This window comes from Crotalus tigris, unplaced genomic scaffold (genome assembly GCF_016545835.1).
Source record: "Crotalus tigris isolate CLP2741 ecotype Arizona unplaced genomic scaffold, ASM1654583v1 scf7180000024472.5447098, whole genome shotgun sequence".
In the NCBI taxonomy this organism is placed as follows: domain Eukaryota; kingdom Metazoa; phylum Chordata; class Lepidosauria; order Squamata; family Viperidae; genus Crotalus; species Crotalus tigris.
The window spans coordinates 4,675,903-4,695,686 of record NW_024100643.1 but is presented as its reverse complement, the minus strand read 5'-3'; the positions used below and the strand labels follow the sequence as shown (position 1 = coordinate 4,695,686).

The window sequence follows — 19,784 nt, the reverse complement described above, 5'->3', positions numbered from 1 at the left end:
GTCCTCTTGAAAATATATAATGTCTATTTGAAAGAAACTCCAATTAAAAAAATACACTTGGTCTTAAAAGCTGAATGTGAACAATCTTCAAATCCAAACTTTTGTTACATTTTGAATTTGGAAGAGACTTCCCTAGGCTGTTTCTCACTGTATCCAGAACTATCTGAAATACATAAATACTAATGAAAAATTGCTCAAGTAGCTCAAATCCTTATAATCTGTCTGCCTGTTGTCTGTCTGTCATCTAAGATTTATATAAGGGATCTTCCATTTGTATTATATCAAGGTGATGCAGTGGTCACAACAACACAAAAATCAGATCAGACCCAATCTCAGCTAAGAATTCCCTGATTGTGTTATATCTTGATTTTGTTCGTTATCTGTAACTCTATGGTCTATCTAAGGAGGTGATTAAGAGATGGGGAAATATGTTTTCCAAGACCCAATTTAAAAAGTTTATTATGATGGAAGTCCTATAGAACTCAGCAAACAACTAAATTACATCCCACTGCTCTTAATAGAATGTAGTGAATGATAATTTTAACTTTTTTTTAATCTATTTGCTTTTGTTGGGGTAGAGGGTTATGAAGATTTATAAAGCACTTCACAAATGAATAATTATTGCACAATTCAAGTATTAAGGAGATGCAAAGGAACATGCAGTATACAGTTTAAACAAGAAACAGCTATTTTACATGTTTTTAAAGAAATAATGCCCTATTTGTGTGTGTCTCTCTCTCTATGTGTGTGTATGTGTGTGTAATTTTAGAAACCCTAGCTGAAACAGAACAGGCAGGTCTTCTGGAAGTAGGCCACCCACAAGTAGAAAATATTTGTCAGTTCCTAACTCTGAAATGCACCTTAATGTAGCAGCTGAACAAAATATGCTTTTCAGCACACCCACAAGCAAATTTCCCCATTTCTTTTCCCTTTTCAATATATAGTTCCCCCTGCCATCCTGCTAAAATCCTTTTCCTCATGTAAGGAGGGGAGATGAAGAGACTCCCCTACTTCTGGCATCTGGCTCCTTCAAGGAGTTTCACGATCTCAGGAGAAGGACAAAAAAGAGATGCTTGCGGGGGGGGGGGGGAGCACACTTATTTTCTAATCCATTCTTTAAAAAAAAAAACTATAGAGAGATAGAAAGAGACAGAGGGAGGGAGGGGAAGAACATGTTTTGCCTTGAAGGCAATATTTCTGGAGCCAATCGGAATGTAGCATCCACCCTTCTCTGCTCCTTAATTAGAGGGTTTAAGCAAGCTGGCTCGGTTGGATTTCTTACACATTTTCTCTAGAGGAAGGCAGTGGCAAGAGCAGCAGCAGCAGCGGTAGCAACAACTGCAACAATTCCTGGAACCATGGCTGAGTAAGACTACTCAACAGGAGGTAAAGGTGGAAAGGATTTGCTCCAGTTAGTTAATTCTTTTCTAGGTTAAGTGGTGGACCTTCCATTGGTGAGCTCTTCTCATCATGAGTGGATCCTTTGATAAGAAGATTAGCAGCATTTTGACTGACATTTCCAGCTCAATCAGCTGCCATGCAGGCACCAAAGACTCCCCTACGCTTCCTGAATCGTCTATCACGGACCTGGGATACTACAGCACCCCACATACTCAACATGAATATTACCCCACCCAGCCTTATACTCAACCTATGAATCACTATGCATACCACCCCCAATTTAACTTCAATGGGATGGGGGCAACGGGGACATACTCCCCCAAATCTGACTATCCTTACAGCACTTCATATAGACAATATGGACCTTTCCGGGATCCGCAGTTGCCCAGCCAAGAAACAGGTAAGGAAGTTTTTGAATCAAAGTCTAGAGTGTATGAGTTTGAGTGGATGGCTGTCCCTATTTTGGGGTTCAGGGAGATTAAATGGCTTGTAATCTCTTGGAATATGAAATCTGTCCCCCCCCCCGTTGGGGATATTTTAAGCAATGGGGTGTGAATAAGCAATTGAGCGTGTATGAGAGAGATATTGCCTTGCCAGAAAATATTGTCCTAGTGCAAACAAATGAATTGAACAGAGTCCCTTTGTGCTGTAACATATGACATCCAAACTTTTCTGGTATTGACCATTAAACCCTTAGATGGGATTCTGTCCTTCCTCCCCCAGGTCTTCCTTCAGAGTTTTGTAAAAACATATGCACAATCCACCATCCATCTGTAAAAGGCAATTGAGGGATAACTGAAATCAATTTTCATCCTTTTTCCCTTGCCCAAATCATATTCTGCCATAAAAAGGACTCTTACAATTGAAAACTTGATTTTGTGGAATTGTGAAATTCACAATAGAAAGTTGGGGGCTTTTCCTTCTGGTATGAAGTTTCTCTGAAGAACTGAAAACTGATTGATCCATTGTGGATCAAGATTTGTGTTTTTTTTCCTTCCAAGCTGAGCATAGGAAAGAATCAAACAGCCTTTCTCCCCTTTTCCCTTTAACTATTTCTTCTGCGTTCCTAGGTGAGAAAAGGTCTGCACATTTTTTTCCAATTTTGTGTGTTATTTCATGGCTTACTTTTTAATTTACAAAGTACAAATGCTCTTTGCAACAATACCTTAAATTCCATCTTTTTTTTAAGGATGTGAGAATTGAATTTTTTTTCTTGAAGAAAAAATAGTGCTAAGCCTGAAACTTTTTTTCCTGAGGCAAAAAAAAAAAATCTAATTTCCCCTCCTTTTAAAAAAACCCATATTTTTTCTAAAACAGTATTTTGCCAAATGTGCTAAATTTTTAGTAGCTTGTTTCTCTTCCACACAGAAACCTGTGATGTGTGCTAAACTTGTTATTTTGCTGCTTTAAATCTTGATACCAACATCCACAATTTGATGTTTGTGAGGGCATCTGCTTATTTTTATGAATTAAAAAACAGGGAAAGGAATAACATAAAAGTTGGAAAAGTGAAAGACAAAATACAGAACTTTGAAAATAATGGTGTAAAGATGAAGATGATGAATTCTATCTTTAAACAGAACTAGCATGTAGATTTTGGCTACAACTGTTTGAGGCCTGTAACTTACGCCCTCATTCCCCACAAATATTTCAGGAAGGGAATACGGGGTTGTGTGGTTCCAACTGTCCCAATGTAACTGGACAATGCTTCCTGCCAGGGAGGAAAAAAAATACATCTAATACATCTAGTGAGACAGAAAATATTTTTTTAAAAAAGCGAGGTCAAAACAGAAGAATGGAGAAGTCCATTTCTGAGGGAGAAAGATTAAGATAGAGCAAAGCAGCTAGACTGCAATGTACATCTGTTGAACTGTAACTTGGTCCTTTTAAGAAATATCAAGGGAACAAAAAAGAAAACTGAAAGGGGTAGGGAGGAGAGAAAGGAAAGCCTGAAAGAAAGAAAAAAGAATCAGAGGAAAAATAATAAAAAACAAGGGTGGGGGAGAGATATTTAGCAAAAGAAGGAAGGAGAGCTAAATAAAAGTTCCATCTTGTCCTAATTGTTCAGTAAATTGCATAGTAGAAAGCCTCTGAAATTTAGGAGTTTATTCTGATATATATCAACAAGCAAGCAATGATTGATTCAAACTAGGTTCATACAAACTACATACAGCTGCCCTTTGATAAGAGTTACATATGAGTAAATTCCATTGAGGGAAGAAGGCTTAGTTTTAATATATTTGCTCAGCACATCTCCAGAATCCTTTGCACAGTCCTTTAAGACCCTCTTTCATCCTTAGTCTGACTTTTCGTAGAAGAGAGAATTGTCCTTGTTAGATAGGAATGTGGAGGTAGAAGTGATAAGGCAGAGGCAGATGCTGAACGCTTCTTTCAGCATCTTGTTTGTATTCCACAAGTGCAGAGAAAAAAAACAGACAATAGGGAGATGGACAGCAAGTCCTTGAAATTATTGGAAGGACAGATTGTTCTGTGTGATATTGTTAGCAATTAATAGGGGTAATAGATGTCTCCTTGAAAAGAGCAAAAGTTTACAATTATAGGAGAGTTGTGGTAAATTGCTTTTCTTAAAGGGATGTTCTTTTGTCATATAAATCAAATTATCTTTCATTGTCATATCCAGCAATTCAGTGGCTGAGAATTGGTATTTCCTGAAACAAAGCCTGTTTTCTGCAGATGGAACATATGATGTTATTTTATCAAAGCAAAGGTTTAGAAACCAGCAGTACTTTCTTTTTGAGCGTCATTGCAACGCTTCTTTCTGCTATTTGGGCTCTTTCTCCCAGCGTATTTCTTTTGTCTCACTTTTGCAGTTTCAGTGAAGGAAGAACCCGAACCTGAAGTGCGGATGGTCAATGGAAAACCCAAAAAAATCCGAAAGCCCCGCACAATTTACTCTAGTTACCAGCTGGCTGCTTTGCAAAGGCGATTCCAAAAGGCGCAGTACCTGGCGTTACCAGAGAGGGCAGAGTTGGCTGCACAACTTGGACTGACCCAGACTCAGGTAAAACTTTAGAAACAGGAAAGAAGGCTCATCACAAGACAGAAAAAGTGCGCGTGCAGTTTTGTTTAGCCTTTCATTTTTGTTTTGGAAACACGAGTGTAAAGAAATGTAGATCCTTGAAACTCCAACAAAATTTTAGAGTGCTGCAAAATGCAATGCTTTAGATCTTGAAAATTAGGAAAAAATCCAGTGTTTTTTGAAAAAGTAAAAGGCCAAGTTAAATAAAAGCCAAGGATAACATAATTAGTTTCAGATACTCTGCCTAACATCATCATCATCATTATTACTATTACTATTATTACTATTACTATTATTTCATAATCTTTTGGGGTTTACGGACTGGTTGAACTGAATTCAAATTGGTTCACCTTCTTCTAGTTATTAAAGTTAATCCAATATATTCATTCTCTTTTCATTACATTTTGAAAATGATTTTTCCATATTTGTCTTCTCACTTATTTAAATATGTTACTTTATGTGTACATGTGGTTTTAAAACAAAAGAGTATATTCTTTTTCAGGACTGTTAACCATTTACAACAGATAACTCTTTGCACACTGAGAAGTAAAAATGTGTGAATTTTATGATAACACAATAATGACTTAGGATGAAGGGGATCACAGAAATGAGGTGGTGAGTTCCTCTGTTGTTATATGGAAGACAAACACGATGTCTTTTACAATGACAATAATTCTAATTAGAGAAGCATGAGCTGTCATAGATACAAAATGTAATAATAGAACCACAGTAAGCAAGCTGGGACAGAACAAAGATGGGAAGGAGTGAAGTCATTTTTCTCTGTCCTTTTAGCCCTGTAGCCTACTTGCATCTGGCTGAGACCCAAAGATCCAGAATGGTATGCTGACTAGCCAGAGAGGCGAAGAAGCATTGCTGCAGGAAACATGTGGGTGGGGCAAGGCAACCTACAGTATGTGTTTTGGCAGGTTCTCCCTTTTTTCCTCCTGAAGCTAACTGAGCTTAGGCCAAGAGAATTGATGACTGTGAGAAGGAAGTTGGCTTGAGTGGAAAAAGAATTCATTGTTAGTCTTTAGATGAACATCAGTAAGCCAACTGGTTATTGTAGGCCTTGGTGAGTCTAAGGGCTGCTAGTTGCCAATTAACAGAAGGAATGATATTCTATGTACTATGTTTTTATTTATTGTGTATACATTTTTTTTTAAAAAAAGAAAAGTCCTTTGCACCTTGAAAAGGGTCTCAAACTCCCATTCTGCAACACAGGAACTACATTTGAAAGACAGTTAAGATGCAGAAAAAGATGACTTCACTTTCCAGAGTTGAGTTGAAGAGGGAATCTTAGGAAGACCCTATTTCTATGCAAGCTCCACTTGTTGAATGTCCCTCTTCTTGCTTAGCTGTGTCAAGAGCTGTTAATGGTAAGAAGACATGGCTTCTTTGCCACCTCTCTGCCTGGGAAATAACAACTCACCTGGGGTCAGCCATAGTGCAGGTTAAGCTGAGAATGGAACTCTGGATTCTCATCCAGGAGTGTCTCACTCAGGATCCCTCTGGATCTTCTGGACTTCAGTTCCCAGTTTCTCTAGCAGGTCTCACTGGTACAGACATTGTCCTATTTTTTTTTTAAAAAAATAGAAGCCGAAGAGTTATTGTACCACTGTATTAAATTTACAGATTTGAATGATATTTCATTTTTTATTGCCTCGGAGCAAAGTTACAATCTTTTGCAAAATTACTTGGGAGCAATTAAGATGCAGAAAAGTTCTGGGAAATCATGAATAGATACATGAGTCTGCAGTCTTAGTACATTTACTTTGGAGCCTACCTACTCAAAGTCAGTGGGATGTATTTCCAAACAAGCATGGATAAGATCTGTCAGACTGAAACTATTTCTAAAGTTTTTCATTTTGCTTGATAACAGCTAAAACAATGAGATAATATATATAGAAGGGAACGCTGCCTTTTTAAAGTAACATTCAGTATTCATCTTTTCGTTAGAAAAAATCTTAATAGTCGCACTAAAGTAAAACAGTCCTAAAGCCAAAATAGAAATACTACTTTTCATACTACGTGAAACCATTCAGAAAGGAATACTAACTTCATTTGTGATTCTATAGACATTGCCCAGGAATAAACCTAAAAATAAGTAATTCTTACTTTCAGTGATATCTCTATTTGGAGAATGTAGGTAGAATTGAGAATAGCATTTTTTATCAGATTTTCCAAAGCAAGACCTCAGGGGCTGGGTTCCCACATACTAAACAGTGACTGGCTTAACCTGAGGATGGGGTTTTTTTTGTTTTTTTAAAATAAGTTTTAATTGGTGACTTAGCTGTGTATTCATTTGGTTAATTTATATGCCAGTGTATTGTGAGAACTCAGAAAATGGATTAATTGAATACTGAAGCATACATAAACCTAGCCAGTAGGCACCCAACTTTTCACTATAATTATAAATGTTTTTAAAATACATAAATACCTTCTTGCTACATCCAATGGATAATAAAGCAAGATGCATCTTTCACTGTTCCCTTTGGCTTTATTCAAGGATACACTGAACTATGAACTAATGGTACTGATTAATTTTACACGACTACATTGACAATTTTATTTTAGCCTGACATGTTGTAAGAGCCCAAGCTACTTGTCTCTACTATATAGGCAATTTGCAATCTAGAGAAAATTAATGGTCCCCTCTCATTTATCCTAGTATTCAGTCAACTAATTCAAGATGAAGCAAAAACAATACGAAACAAAAACAGGAAAAACAGAAGGAACAACAAACATACTCCATCCCCTAACAAACTCTTATATTTTCATCTGTAGCCCTTGATGCTGTAAATGAAGTTATATGGCCCCAAAGTGAAACAGGATCACAAGTTTAGGAGCTTAGTAAGTACAAGGCTAAAACTAAATGGTTCTGAAAATTCCCTTTAATAAATGAATAAATATATATGAGGTTAGACCAGGGGTAGGCAACCTTGGCTCTTTTATGACTCGTGGACTTCAACTCCCAGAATTCCTGAGCCAGCATGGCTCAGCTTGGAAACCTTTCCTCTTTCCCTCAGCATGGTTGGCTCAGGAATTCTGGGAGTTGAAGTCCACGAGTCATAAAAGAGCCAAGGTTGCCTACCCCTGGGCTATACCATATCTTGCCTGCAAAAATTCAGGCAACCATAAGAGAGCAGCAACGAGATATAAGAAGCTTTACTGCCATCTAGTAGTCATCCAGTTTAATGCTGCCTAGATATGTCTAAATGAAAGAAATAGAAAAATAATACACAACGCTGGATTGCCAAAGAGTGACTCCTTAGGCAGGGATGAAATCAAGGTAAAATATACTTTTTGATTGTCAGGGTTTAACTTTTAATCAGAATGTCATTCAATAATAACATAAAAGTTATAATACAATTAAAATATTTTTTTTAAAAAAAACCTAATCTGAGCCTATCTTTACTAGATTCTTTAGAGCCGAGTCTTAGAATCTATAAAATTATATGAAAAGTATCACCTATCTCAAGAATGCCCTTTTCACCATTCATTTTTTGCAGATTGTTCTCAAATAATTTGAATTAGATGGTCATCTTAGATTTTAAATATTTAACACACTTCTATAAAAAGAAATCCATATTAGTAATGTGTGTATTTATATTTAATTCCATAGCTATCTAGCAAATATCCTCAAAGTAAAATATTAGATCTCTGTCTCTTTCTGAGTCCTGGATGCTTAGAATTACATTAGATAATAATGTACTTTGCATTGCCTTATTGGATTGAAATAATAATTAGCTGGATCTGGACATAATCATGAACAACGCATCTTTTGAATGGAATAGGACTTAGGTTAATCACAACTTATTTGAAGTCCATTTATTATAATGGATCTATTTTAAACATGATTTGATCTGGATCTCATTCACTATGTTCAGTGAGCCTTGTTCCAGTGGTGGGATTCAAATATGTGAACAATCGGTTCTCTGTGTGGATGCCGCTTCCGGAAGTCCATTCTGGGCCTGGGCAACAAAAAATTAGCTACTGGTTCTGCTGAAGTGGTGGGAACTGGCTGAATCCCACCACTGCCTTGTTCCCAAGTAAGTATGAAGAGGACCATAGCCTTCCTTTAAATCAATGTTTCTCAAACTTTAAGATTGCAACTTCCCTTTTGGGAAAAATACCCACAATACATTTCTATCATTTTATAAGTGCCCAAAGCACTCTTTTAAGCCAGTGTTTCTTAACCTTGGCAATTTTCAGATGTGTGGACTTCAATTCCTAGAATTTCTAGCCAACATGGTCTGCAGCCAAACAAAATCCCCCAGCCAGCAAAGTCTGCACATCTTAAAAGTTGCCAAGTTAAAAAACATCAACTTAAATAGAGGATTAGAAAAAAAGATTTAGTGTTTCATTTTAAATAATGGAAAGTTCCTTTTAGTTCAGAGATCAGGGTTTTTGTACTACTCATTTGACTTTCTCACATTAGTAGTAGCCACCATGGTCAACATCAGGGTTAGTTGGAATCATAGAATGACATAAGAAATGCTCAGGGTACCATTTTAAGACACAGTATTGATAAACTGGTAGGTAGTCCACCAAAAAGAAAAAAAACTGAAGTCTTCTGAATGACCCTTATATAAACCGAAGGAATTCTCTCTCCTACAGAAGTTCCTGCTGATATAGTTTAATTTGTCAGTGGTTGGCATTTGCAGAAGATTGATTGAAAGACCACAAGATATTTAGGCTATGTTAATAGGATAGTGCAAATGACTGTTTCTTTTCTGATTTCCCCCCTCCCTCCCTCCTCCCCCTCTCTCCTACAAATATAGCCAGAGTCAAAGCAGGGTTTTTTTTTCATTGTCCTGAGTACATTCTTTGATAAATAGGTTACAGAGGGTGTAAAATGTGAGAAATGTACTACCTTTATCCTGATATAACTTGCTTTTCAAACAATTTCCAGAATAGGAGGAGAAAAGCAACGGAGAAAGAATGAGACTGGGATCTGTTTCATATTAGACAAATTTAACTAATTAATTGCACATAAATTGTGTTAATGAGACCTCAGCAGGTTGAAGGTGTCAGCAGGTAAATCCATTTGTGAGAATGAGTTTTTCTTTTCTCAATCACAATTCAGAAAACGTGAGGGTAGTTCCCAAAGTAAAAAGGTATCATTTATCATAAGCTTGTATTTTAGGCAAACCTAGCTTTAATTCTGTGGAGAAGTTATTGCTTAATGAATGTGAGGAAAACTAAAGTCTTTGGACTCCTATTAAAATATTCCAGCCTTTTGTCAAATGCTCACTCACTATGCTCAACACAATATTCTTAAACAGCTGTAAACCAAACATCATGTGTGATTGGTGATACATATACGCACACACCCAACAGAGTTAGCTTCCTCTGTTTCAGCTCCCACATTCACACATGAAGCTGTCTTGTGTGTCATCCTCTCCCACAAGCCTTCCCTCCTAAGCAGGTCATGAGGGGCTGGTTAAGAAGCTGGACTGGAATGTGGAGCCACCCAAGCACCCTGAGGACAACAAGGCTGCTTAATTGCTTTGATCTAAATTAAGGGAGCAAGTTGGCGTGCTTCCGGATTCTGATAGGTCAAGAGCATAGCATTGTGGTGGCAACCTGACACATCGAAAATTGCACCCAACAAAATACTCTCGGGGTGTACAGATGAGTTTTTGTTCCTACAAACACAAACTGCCCCATGACAGTCAGGAAGGAATTTTCCCCGAGGGTCACCATGGTCACTGACCCAAGTTTTTTTTCTAGACTTTTTTTGGGGGGGAGGCAGGAGGTGGCCTGATGCTTTGCTCATTTGTCTGAATCATCTGAAGTTTTTCCCATACGGGACTGGTTTTGTTCCTGTTGAATATGAGATAGCCATGTGATTATCAAAGCAAGAATTTTTTCTTCTCTTGCATTTTTTCCATGTTTAGCTTGCTTGAATCATCTTACACAATGCTGAATTAAATGTACTATATCTGTTGTTCGTCCATCGATTTCGATGAGGACCTTGACATCTTGTAGATTATGGGCCATCAACGATGTGTCCGTAGATGGCTGATAAGACCGATGTTAGCACGGAATGTTCTACCACATACTGAACAAAGAAATGTAGACACTGTTACTTCAGCATTTACAGCTCTGGCTTTGCGGAGTGCTCGCTTCTCTTGTGCCGAGATTGTCTTTCTGTGTTCATATGTCTGGCAACCCTGGTACACCAAGGTGCGCCATGTCGGTCGATCATGCGCCAGAAGTTCCCAAGAGATGGTGTTACTATCCAGGGACTTGAGAGAGGCTTTCAGCATGTCTTTGTATCGCTTCTCTTGTCCCCCGTGCGATCGTTTTCCTTAAAACAGCTCACCATAGAAGAGCTGTTTAGGGATGTGATGATTTGGCATCCTTACAACATGGCCTGCCCAGTGCATCTGGGCTTTCATCAACAGAGTGTAAATTGATAATAAGCCTGCTCTAGAGAGGACATCTGTGTCTGGTATCTTATCCTGCCACCGGATCCTCAGAATTATACGAAGGCATGTGGAAGTAGTTCAGTTGCCTAACATGCCTCCTGCACACTGTCCAGGTCTCACTAGCATACATCAGGGTAGTTAGCACTGCTTCCTGGTAAACTTTAAGCTTAGTAGCAAGGCTTATTCCATGGCGGTTCCACACGTTAGTCCGCAATCTGCCAAATGCAGAACTTGCCTTGGCAATTCTAAGTTGACCTCGTTGTCAATTGTCACTGCACGGGAGAGGGTACTACCAAAATACGTAAATTGGTCCACTGCTTGCAGCTTTTGTCCCTTTACTATGATGGTAGGCTCTTGATATTGGGTTTTTGGAACTGGCTGATATATCACTTCAGTTTTCTTCGTGTTGATGAAGAGGCCAAAGTTGTCACAAGCGGCTGCGAATTGTCCATGCTGGCTTGCATTTCCTGCTCTGATCCTACTATTTGCCTAAATACATTGTCTAGTGTGAATTTCATAACCCAACCTCCTCCAGAGGTATTAAAATATACTTACAGCCATCTATGACAAATGAGATATAGTCCCTCACTTTGGTGTCATAAGCTTCTCTAGTGATTTGCTGAACTTGGAGTAAAAAAAAAAGTCAGCTTTAATCTTGTGGAATATTCATTTTAATATTTATAGAGATTCTCAATCATGCAGGTCATGGTTGTCCCAAAGATGCTTTTCCAAAAGACAACTGGACTTCCTTGATTTATTCCTTGAAAATGTTTCACTTCTCATCCAAGACACTTCTTCAGTTCTGGATGAGAAGCGAATAAACCAAGAAAGTCCAGCTGACTTTTGGAAAGGCACCAAAGGATTCATTTTAACAGAACTCCCCTAACCCCATCAGTCAGAGTTTTTGCTAGCAACAAATACTCATAATTAAATTTCATATATTTTCCACCCCCACCCCCCCAATTTTAGTTACTTTAAATTTTCATTTCTGTATTAAATTTATGGTAGACATTTTATTACTTCTATTGTTAAATTATTGGGAATTAGAAATTTTTGTCATTGAACTGACCCTCGCCCAATAGATTGGCTTTTTTTCCAATAAAAACAAAAGTCCCATGAATGTGTACATTCTAAATCATAATGTAGACCTACAGTGAAGAGTGCATTAATTTCATATTTTGCAAATTAATATGTAGTTCACTGGCCAAATATTTCTTGTTTTCCCTGCCCAAATTTTATACTGTCAGTAGTGTTTTTCTGCAACTATTGTCAAGATGCACAGGCTGCGAGTTTTTGACGTGTCTTAATTAAAATATATCAATATATATTATGGAAGTCTCATCACTTCCATCCTAATTTGGTAGGAACTTTTCTAAGGTCACATTTTAGAAAATGAAAGAAATACCCAGAATGTAGTTGTCTTTGGACATGAGGGGGAGCTCTTTCTTTAATCTTATAAATTTCAATGATCTCTCTGAGTCTATCAGTTGTCCTTCCACTTCTGATTTAGTATTTTCCCTTCTGTTGTTCTTTTTATTATCTCACATGCATGCATGCATGCTTGCATACACTCATATGGTTTAGCGTAGTTCCTCCTTTTGTATATTTTTCACCCTCTAAAATGGAACACTAGTGGAAGAATCATGTATTAATTGCAGTTCTTTTACTAGAAAAATATTCTGACACATTGTACCTTTCCAGTTTGAGCAGAAGTAGACTTGATGCACTTTACTTGAACTAAAAAGGTCCATATAGGCATTTTTCCTTTTGTTTGGGTTTTGATAGTTGAAGTCCACACATATAAAAAGTATGAGACTGGAGATTGTTCCTCAGTTATCAACAATTTGTGAGGATTTTGGTTTATTTCAGATTAAATCATCTGATCTGTTCTTGTGAGTTCACAATCCTATCCTGTTGCAGGTTAAGGAATTATCAACCAGTCAGTATAGCTGCAATTTAATTGACTGCTCAGAATAAAAACTTGCCAATTCCATAGTAATAGTAATAGTAATAGTAATAGCACTTATATGCCACTTCACAGTGCTTTTACAGCCCTCTCTAAGCAGCTATAGAGTCAGCATATTGCCCCCAACTGTTTGGGTCCTCATTTTACCGACCTTGGAAGGATGGAAGGCTGAGTCAATCTTGAGCCAGTCAGGTTCTTCCATTGATTACCAACTGCGGAGAGATTTCCCGTGTCTCCAGAAAAAATATGGGTGTTTCTCGTTAAACAAAACAGACTTTGTTTCCAAGTCTTCCTGCTTCCTTGTTCTGATTAGGAAGAGTTTCTGTCTCTACTATCTTTGATCCTTTATTCTTTCTTCCTACCCGCCACCCACTTTCCTTTGTTTTACATATACTCTTTCTCTAGAGTGGTGTGTAGATGGAGCCATTCATTTTTACAATGGTATTGGGAAGATTTCCAGCCAGCTAGGCCATTATTCCAGCCCTGCCCTAAGTTTCATCATAACAGTCTTCCCAATCCCAATGTTTAGCATCCTTGAAAGACTTGTAAAACCTTTTGAGCAAGCTTTTATCACCTGACTTTTTTGCAATGACCCACAATTCCCTGCTTCTTTTAATACATCAGTTGGTAGACCATTTTAGAAATTAACATGGAGTTTCACTTTTCAAAAGGAATCAGGGATATGCTTATTTTCTTCTACACATTCCTGGAAGGGGTTTAGAGCAGAGATCAGCTAATGGTTGTGATTTAATCTCACAAACTTTCTGCATTTTAGGGTTAGATTGAGGAATAGTAATTAGATTCTCTATTTATGCTAGGTCAAAACTAAACAAAACAAAGTGTTGCCAGCATGCTCTCTACAGTCAGGGATAATTGTAGTTCATGGTTTAGTGCAATCTGTGAATCCATATTCTGAATCCAATCTATGAACTATCTAATCCAGTCTTTCCTAGAACTAAGAACTAGAACTAAGGAGAAACTTCCTGACAATTAAAACAATTAATCAGTGGAACAACCTGCCTCCAGAAGCTGTGAATGCTCCAACACTGGAAGTTTTTAAGAAGAGACTGGACAGCCATTTGTCTGAAATGGTATAAGGTTTCCTGCCAGAGGATTAGATGACCTCCAAGGTCCCTTCCAACATCATCATCATCATCATCGTTGTTGTTGTTGTCATATCTGAAAATACCAGAATTTGAGCCTGTTACCTGTTTCATGAAAAGTCTATAGAGCTCTTCTTGAACTGAACAAACAACACTTTTCCTTGTGCTGATGGAGGAAATGCAGAGGTTTATCTTTGGTGAGAAAGGACTGGTTTAGAATAGGATAGAATAAATGCAGTCTATTCTACAAATTAAAATAATTTGTAGATAATAATAATAATTTTCTCTCTTTCAGGTGAAAATTTGGTTCCAGAATCGAAGATCTAAATTTAAGAAATTGTACAAAAATGGAGAGGTCCCCTTGGAACACAGCCCAAATAACAGTGACTCCATGGCTTGCAATTCTCCACCATCTCCTGCCCTCTGGGACAGTAACACTCATAATAACCCAGCCAGCAGGAGCCAAATCCCCCAGCCACTCTCTTATAACTCTCCCCCAAGCTACCTGGAAGATCACAATTCTTGGTTCCATCATCAGAATCTGAACGGGCCTCACATACAACAACAGGGACCTCCGCCCACTTCTGGCTCTATGCATCACCCATCTCCAGGGCCTCCTCCCAATCCTGGAGCAGTTTATTAACCTCCTTTCCCTCCTCAATGAAACAGGTGGAGCAGGAAAAAAGGAATGAGGGAGAGGGAGACAGAGAGGGAGAAGCAAACAGAAGGCAACCAGTTAAAACTCTTTGATATGTTTCACAGGGCATGCACACGTTCCATCTCATCTCAGGAACAAATGAACTGCAGCAGGGCTAAGACATTAGGGGAGACCATGGGGTGGGGTGGGGGGGGTTAAAGAAATGTGAAAGGGAGAGAAACATCTTGCAGCCCATGTTGTATCTCAATCAAATCGGTTTCATCAAAGACTCTGTTACCCACTTCCTGGATGATTTATCTCTGGGCTAATTGTTCCCAATCTCCACCATCAGCTTTGTTTACAAGACATGGTTGGATGGCTCTCAGCATGGTTAGAGAAGAGCAAAAAGCTGCATGGCAAAGGAGAAAAAAAATCCTTCTTTTCCTTTGGTTTTGTTTTGTTTTATTTGTTGATGACCTCCCCAAGCAGAGTGGTTTTGAGAGGTATCAATTTCATGTGTCTTTTGAAAGATTGGTATGCCTGCAAATACCAATCAATTATTGATACTTATGACAGGAATAGGCTTGAGTTATTAGTTACCCATGCAGTTGGGAATGGGAACAATGTAAGATATCCAACTCTTTCTCATTTTTACACACCACCTTGGAAATACTGACCTACTAGAAATTATAGCAATGTTCTACATAATGAACGGGAGAGGTAGATGTCAACAACTATTAATGTGATAGATTTTGTAATCACTTTAGGATTAAAGTCACTTCATAGTCAGGTAGATGTTATACAAAACTGGTCAGTATGTAGTGTTAATTTACAGTAGTGCTACTGGCTAGCACAGAAAAAGGGTGAAGGAACCCAGAAAAAAGCTATATTGGCCTTATCAATGTTTATTTTGGATTTATACTGAATGCACTCTATGGGATTTATTGCAGATTAAAAAGAAAAAGAAAAAACTTTTGTACTGTTTTTTCATCTGGTGATGGAAAAGAAAAAAGTGATCTCAGTTATATACTAGCCCTAGTTAATAGTCTCATACCATAAAAACAAATGAAGAATTCTAATACACAAGAGAACAACAACAAAAAAAAAACCGATCTGCTTTATAATTCTCAACACGTACTGTTAAACCAACGTTTTTTTTTGACGATTGTTCTTTTTTAATAAACTCTAGTAGCCTGATTTACTTAACATTAAATCACAATCAATGGTTAACAAACCAGAATTCCTGGCTTCATTCAACATGTTAAACCAGAGCCTAGGCCAGGGGCAGGCAACCTTGGCTCTTTTATGACTCGTGGACTTCAACTCCCAGAATTCCTGAGCCAGCTAATACAGACTATTACAGTGCAGATAGTCCTTCAGCACAACTGAGCACAAAATTTCTGTTACTAAGTAACAGTTTTTAAGTGAGTTTTGCCCCATTTTAAGAACTTTCTTGCCACAGCTGTTAAGTGAATTACTGCACCTATTTAGTTAGTAACATCTAACACAGTTGTAAGGTGAAAAAGTCCTCATTGATTTTTTTTTTTTCAGAAGGTCGCAAAAAGTGATCACATGACCCAAGGACACTCATATCATCAATATGACTCAGCTGCCAAATGGCTGCTGATTACAACCAATGCGATGATTGTGTGAAAAACAGTCATAAGTCCCTTTTTTCTATGCCGTTGTAACTTTGTACAATCGCTAAACAAAAGGTTATAAGTTGAGAACTACCTGTATGGGGTCACACAAGGTAAAATACATGGTGTAACCATGCTTTGCCCAATTAACCATCATGGATTCATACAAAATAGAAAATAATAGTAAATAACAAACTACTAGAGCTGGGTTTGTATGGCAATCTAAGTTAAAATCAACCAAAGCATAAACCTTAGCACAATTGTGTAAATACGACTTAGGCTAATGTGTGAACCATGTTTGATGCTCTTCATTCAACTGATAAGTTACATTGTGGAAGTGCTAATTATACATAGAATTGGGACATCAAAGATATGGATTCTCTGCCCCAGGCCAAGTATAGGTTGACAAAGATATTAAGGAATGGAAAGGCCATGAAGGGGGGGGGGAAGTGTTGTCATCATAGGTAACTTCAGGTATACAATAGAGTAAGGCTACATATTCATTAATGCTAGGAAAGATTGAGGGCAATAGAAGAAGGGGATGACAGAGAATGAGATGGCTGGATGGAGTCACTGAAGCAGTAGGTGAGAACTTAAATGGACTCCAGAAGATGGTAGAGGACAGGAAGACCTGGAGGAACGTTGTCCATGGGGTCGCGATGGGTCGGACACGACTTCGCAATTAACAACAACAACAACAACACATATTCATTACTTCATTTCTTGAATTTGAGCCCACTGATACAATGGAATTTGTTTTCATGTAAGTATGAGGAGTGCACTGAAAGAATCCTGATTTTTGCTTTGGTCAAATGCAAAAATCTGACAACATGATGCTGGGGTGGGGGGGGGGGAGAGAATATCACCAAAGCTTTGCTGTCTTGGTCTCTGCTTATTCCAGCTTCAAACAAGAGTTACTTCAGGTTGGAATTTAGAAATATCCCAAAGAATAAAAATAAGACACGCGTTGGATTTCAGTTGAAAAACTGACCTTCATTTAGGGTTTTTTTTTTAATGATGCAGGAGAAATATTTTATTTAAAAGTTAGGGAGATATTTAAAATAATTCAGAATAATTTAAGTTATTTTTTAAAAATAAAGTAAAAGTTGTGTGTTGCTCTAAAGTCATTTTAAGATATTACCAAAGAGGAAAGTTTGTTTTTTTAAAGCAAATGCCAGAACAAATCCATCTTTGATAGTTTTTAAATAAAGCTGTGTGGGGTTTTTTAAAAAGAAAAAGAAGAAGAATCTACAATTTGAATAAGTAATCTCTTATGCCAGAGATGGCAAAACTTTTAGAGACCCAGTGCCCAAACTGCAACCCAAAACCCACTTATTTATCATGGGGTGCCAGGTGGGCATGGCTGCGGTGGTCATGGCAGACTGGGTGGGTGGGGCCAGGGTGGCAGGGGCCAGTCGCTCGCCATCTCCAGGGCACGGCACACATGCCCACAGAGAGGGCTCTGAGTGCCGCCTCTGGCACACGTGCCATAGGTTCGCCACCACTGTTTATGCTGTATTGTGTCAGGGTTCATATTTCTGTTGCCTGGTATAATAAATAAGGAGAGTAGGGTGAGGGGAATGTATACATGGCTTTGTATGAAACTTATTTTAAATTAAAAAAAACTTTTTTCTTTTTTTAGATCTTAGGGAAATTTTAAAAAAATCATTTCATAGAGATGGAAACTTTGCTTGAGATTCCTTTTTGCTTTGGTAGCAAACAGAACCTTTCTGTATAATATTAATAAAATATCTTTTTGAACTTCACCAAATAAGATTTTCTTTTTTGCTTAAGCAGCTATGGTTGAGGACTATGGATTTTGTAAATGTAGATCCAGAAACATTCTTTTCTTCCTCAAAGTTATCATTCCAGGATACTGTGATCATAAAATATTTTTCAGACTCCGCATAAAATATTTTAGCATATGCCATACAGTATATGGAGGTCTACAGTGGAATCTATGAAAAAAGATATGGTAGCATGGTGATTTGAATAATCATGCACTTGATGTCCTTAACCTGATGCTATATAGATCTATTGGTCTACAAATCCCAGAACTTCCAAATAGAATTTGAGGTGTTAGCACAGTGATGGCGAACCTTTTAGAGACCGAGGGCCCAAAAACCAGCCCGCTCCCTGGCCCACCCTTGCTCTACCCCCCGCTCTGCCCCGCTCCACCCACCCACAGGACCACTCACCACAGATCGCCCAGGCAGCCTTGCAGCGCCATGGCGGCCACACCTTCCACCTGCACCCTGCAGCATCATCTGCACATGATGGGGTGTGAGGGCGGAGTCTTGCCCCTGCTGCCCAGCTTCCATGTGCTTGGCTGCTCTGCTCTGTGTGGGCTGTGCCTGGGGGAGCCTCTCCTCCAGGCAGGCTGCTGGTGAGGGGGTTGTGGGGAAGACAGGGCTGGGACAACAGCATGCATGCCCACAGAGGGGGCTCTGAGTGCCACCTCTGGCACATGTGCCATTGGTTCGCCACCATATGTTGGCACATCTGGAAACTAATTATTTGGAAGCATGGCTTTTCTATTCATCCTAGCAACATCAGAAATGTAATCATAATCTTTTACTTGCAGGGACATCTCAGCAATTGTGACAGAGGTGGTGTGGGAGCATATTCCAAATGCCATGGGCAGAAGATTCTAGGCTTAAGAAATCAAGTGCTTAGTTAACTTTATGAAATTCATTCTGCCTTGTGTAGGCAGTAGTGTTCAAGAGGGATAATGAAAATTGGATCTCAACCATTCTTCTTTTAAGATACATTTGGGGAAACAATAAGAATGGAGAAAAGTCAGCCTGAACTGCCTAATCCAAAAGATTTCCTGAAAGGATAGAAAGATAGGCTAAATCCAATTCTTTAAGACCAGATTTACTACATATTTTTTGCAGCCTTCTAGAACTTGTAGGAGTTAAAGAGGATAAAAATATTTCAAATGAAGTAGACAAATCCAGTAAGACAGGTAGCACAGAAACATATCCATGGCTATTGTTGGGGTTCCTACAATCTAAGAGAGCCTGCTGCTTTCCCTGGATCTTCATTTTTTTAAAAATTATTATTATTTAGCTAGAGAACTTCAGGAATACAACATTGTGAATATCAAAAATGAGCATTGATGGGACTCAATAGGAAACTGACTTGTTTTACTGAAGGCCCTGGCCAGGCTTCCATGGAAGTTCTTGAGTAAGCTCTTCAGGGCTCCTCATGAACTTTGGTTGAGCAATTGTTATCATAAAGAAAGAGAGACATATCAGGTTCCTCAATGCTGTGGGAAACTACAGTGAATGAACTTGAAGAATGGTTAAAAAAAAATTGGAGCAGACTGTGCAACTATGACTTGAAACTTTGAGAAGCACCAACAATGTATGTTTGTAGAAATAGATATAACTAACTGTTCACAATTCCCAGGGCATACAAATCCCCCTTTATTTGTGGATATAGAACCATATTTAGAATTTTGAAATATTTTATGAACATTCTCATAAAACGTTTGCCATGATGAGTTGTTTCAATCACAAAACATTGATATGATAACAAGAAAAAAGCAAGATGCTGCA

At 38.3% G+C, this 19,784-nt stretch overlaps 1 protein-coding gene across 1 annotated transcript; it reads left to right on the top strand.

Annotated features, from left to right (window-relative positions):
- The first annotated feature begins 1,302 nt into the window (after window positions 1–1,302).
- Window positions 1,303–14,768, top strand: DLX3 (distal-less homeobox 3). Its single transcript, XM_039333121.1, has 3 exons — window positions 1,303–1,801; window positions 4,233–4,423; window positions 14,240–14,768. The coding sequence occupies exons 1-3, from the start codon at window positions 1,471–1,473 to the stop codon at window positions 14,585–14,587; spliced, it is 870 nt and encodes a 289-aa protein (XP_039189055.1). The 5' UTR covers window positions 1,303–1,470; the 3' UTR covers window positions 14,588–14,768.
- Window positions 14,769–19,784: the final 5,016 nt, after the last annotated feature.

Bases quoted from the DNA above. Each gene is read 5' to 3' on its own strand.
- DLX3 (XM_039333121.1), top strand. From the start codon at position 1,471: ATGAGTGGATCCTTTGATAAGAAGATTAGCAGCATTTTGACTGACATT. The intron at 1,802-4,232 runs GTAAGGAAGTTT...TCACTTTTGCAG, and splicing joins GTTGCCCAGCCAAGAAACAG to TTTCAGTGAAGGAAGAACCC. The intron at 4,424-14,239 runs GTAAAACTTTAG...TCTCTCTTTCAG, and splicing joins TTGGACTGACCCAGACTCAG to GTGAAAATTTGGTTCCAGAA.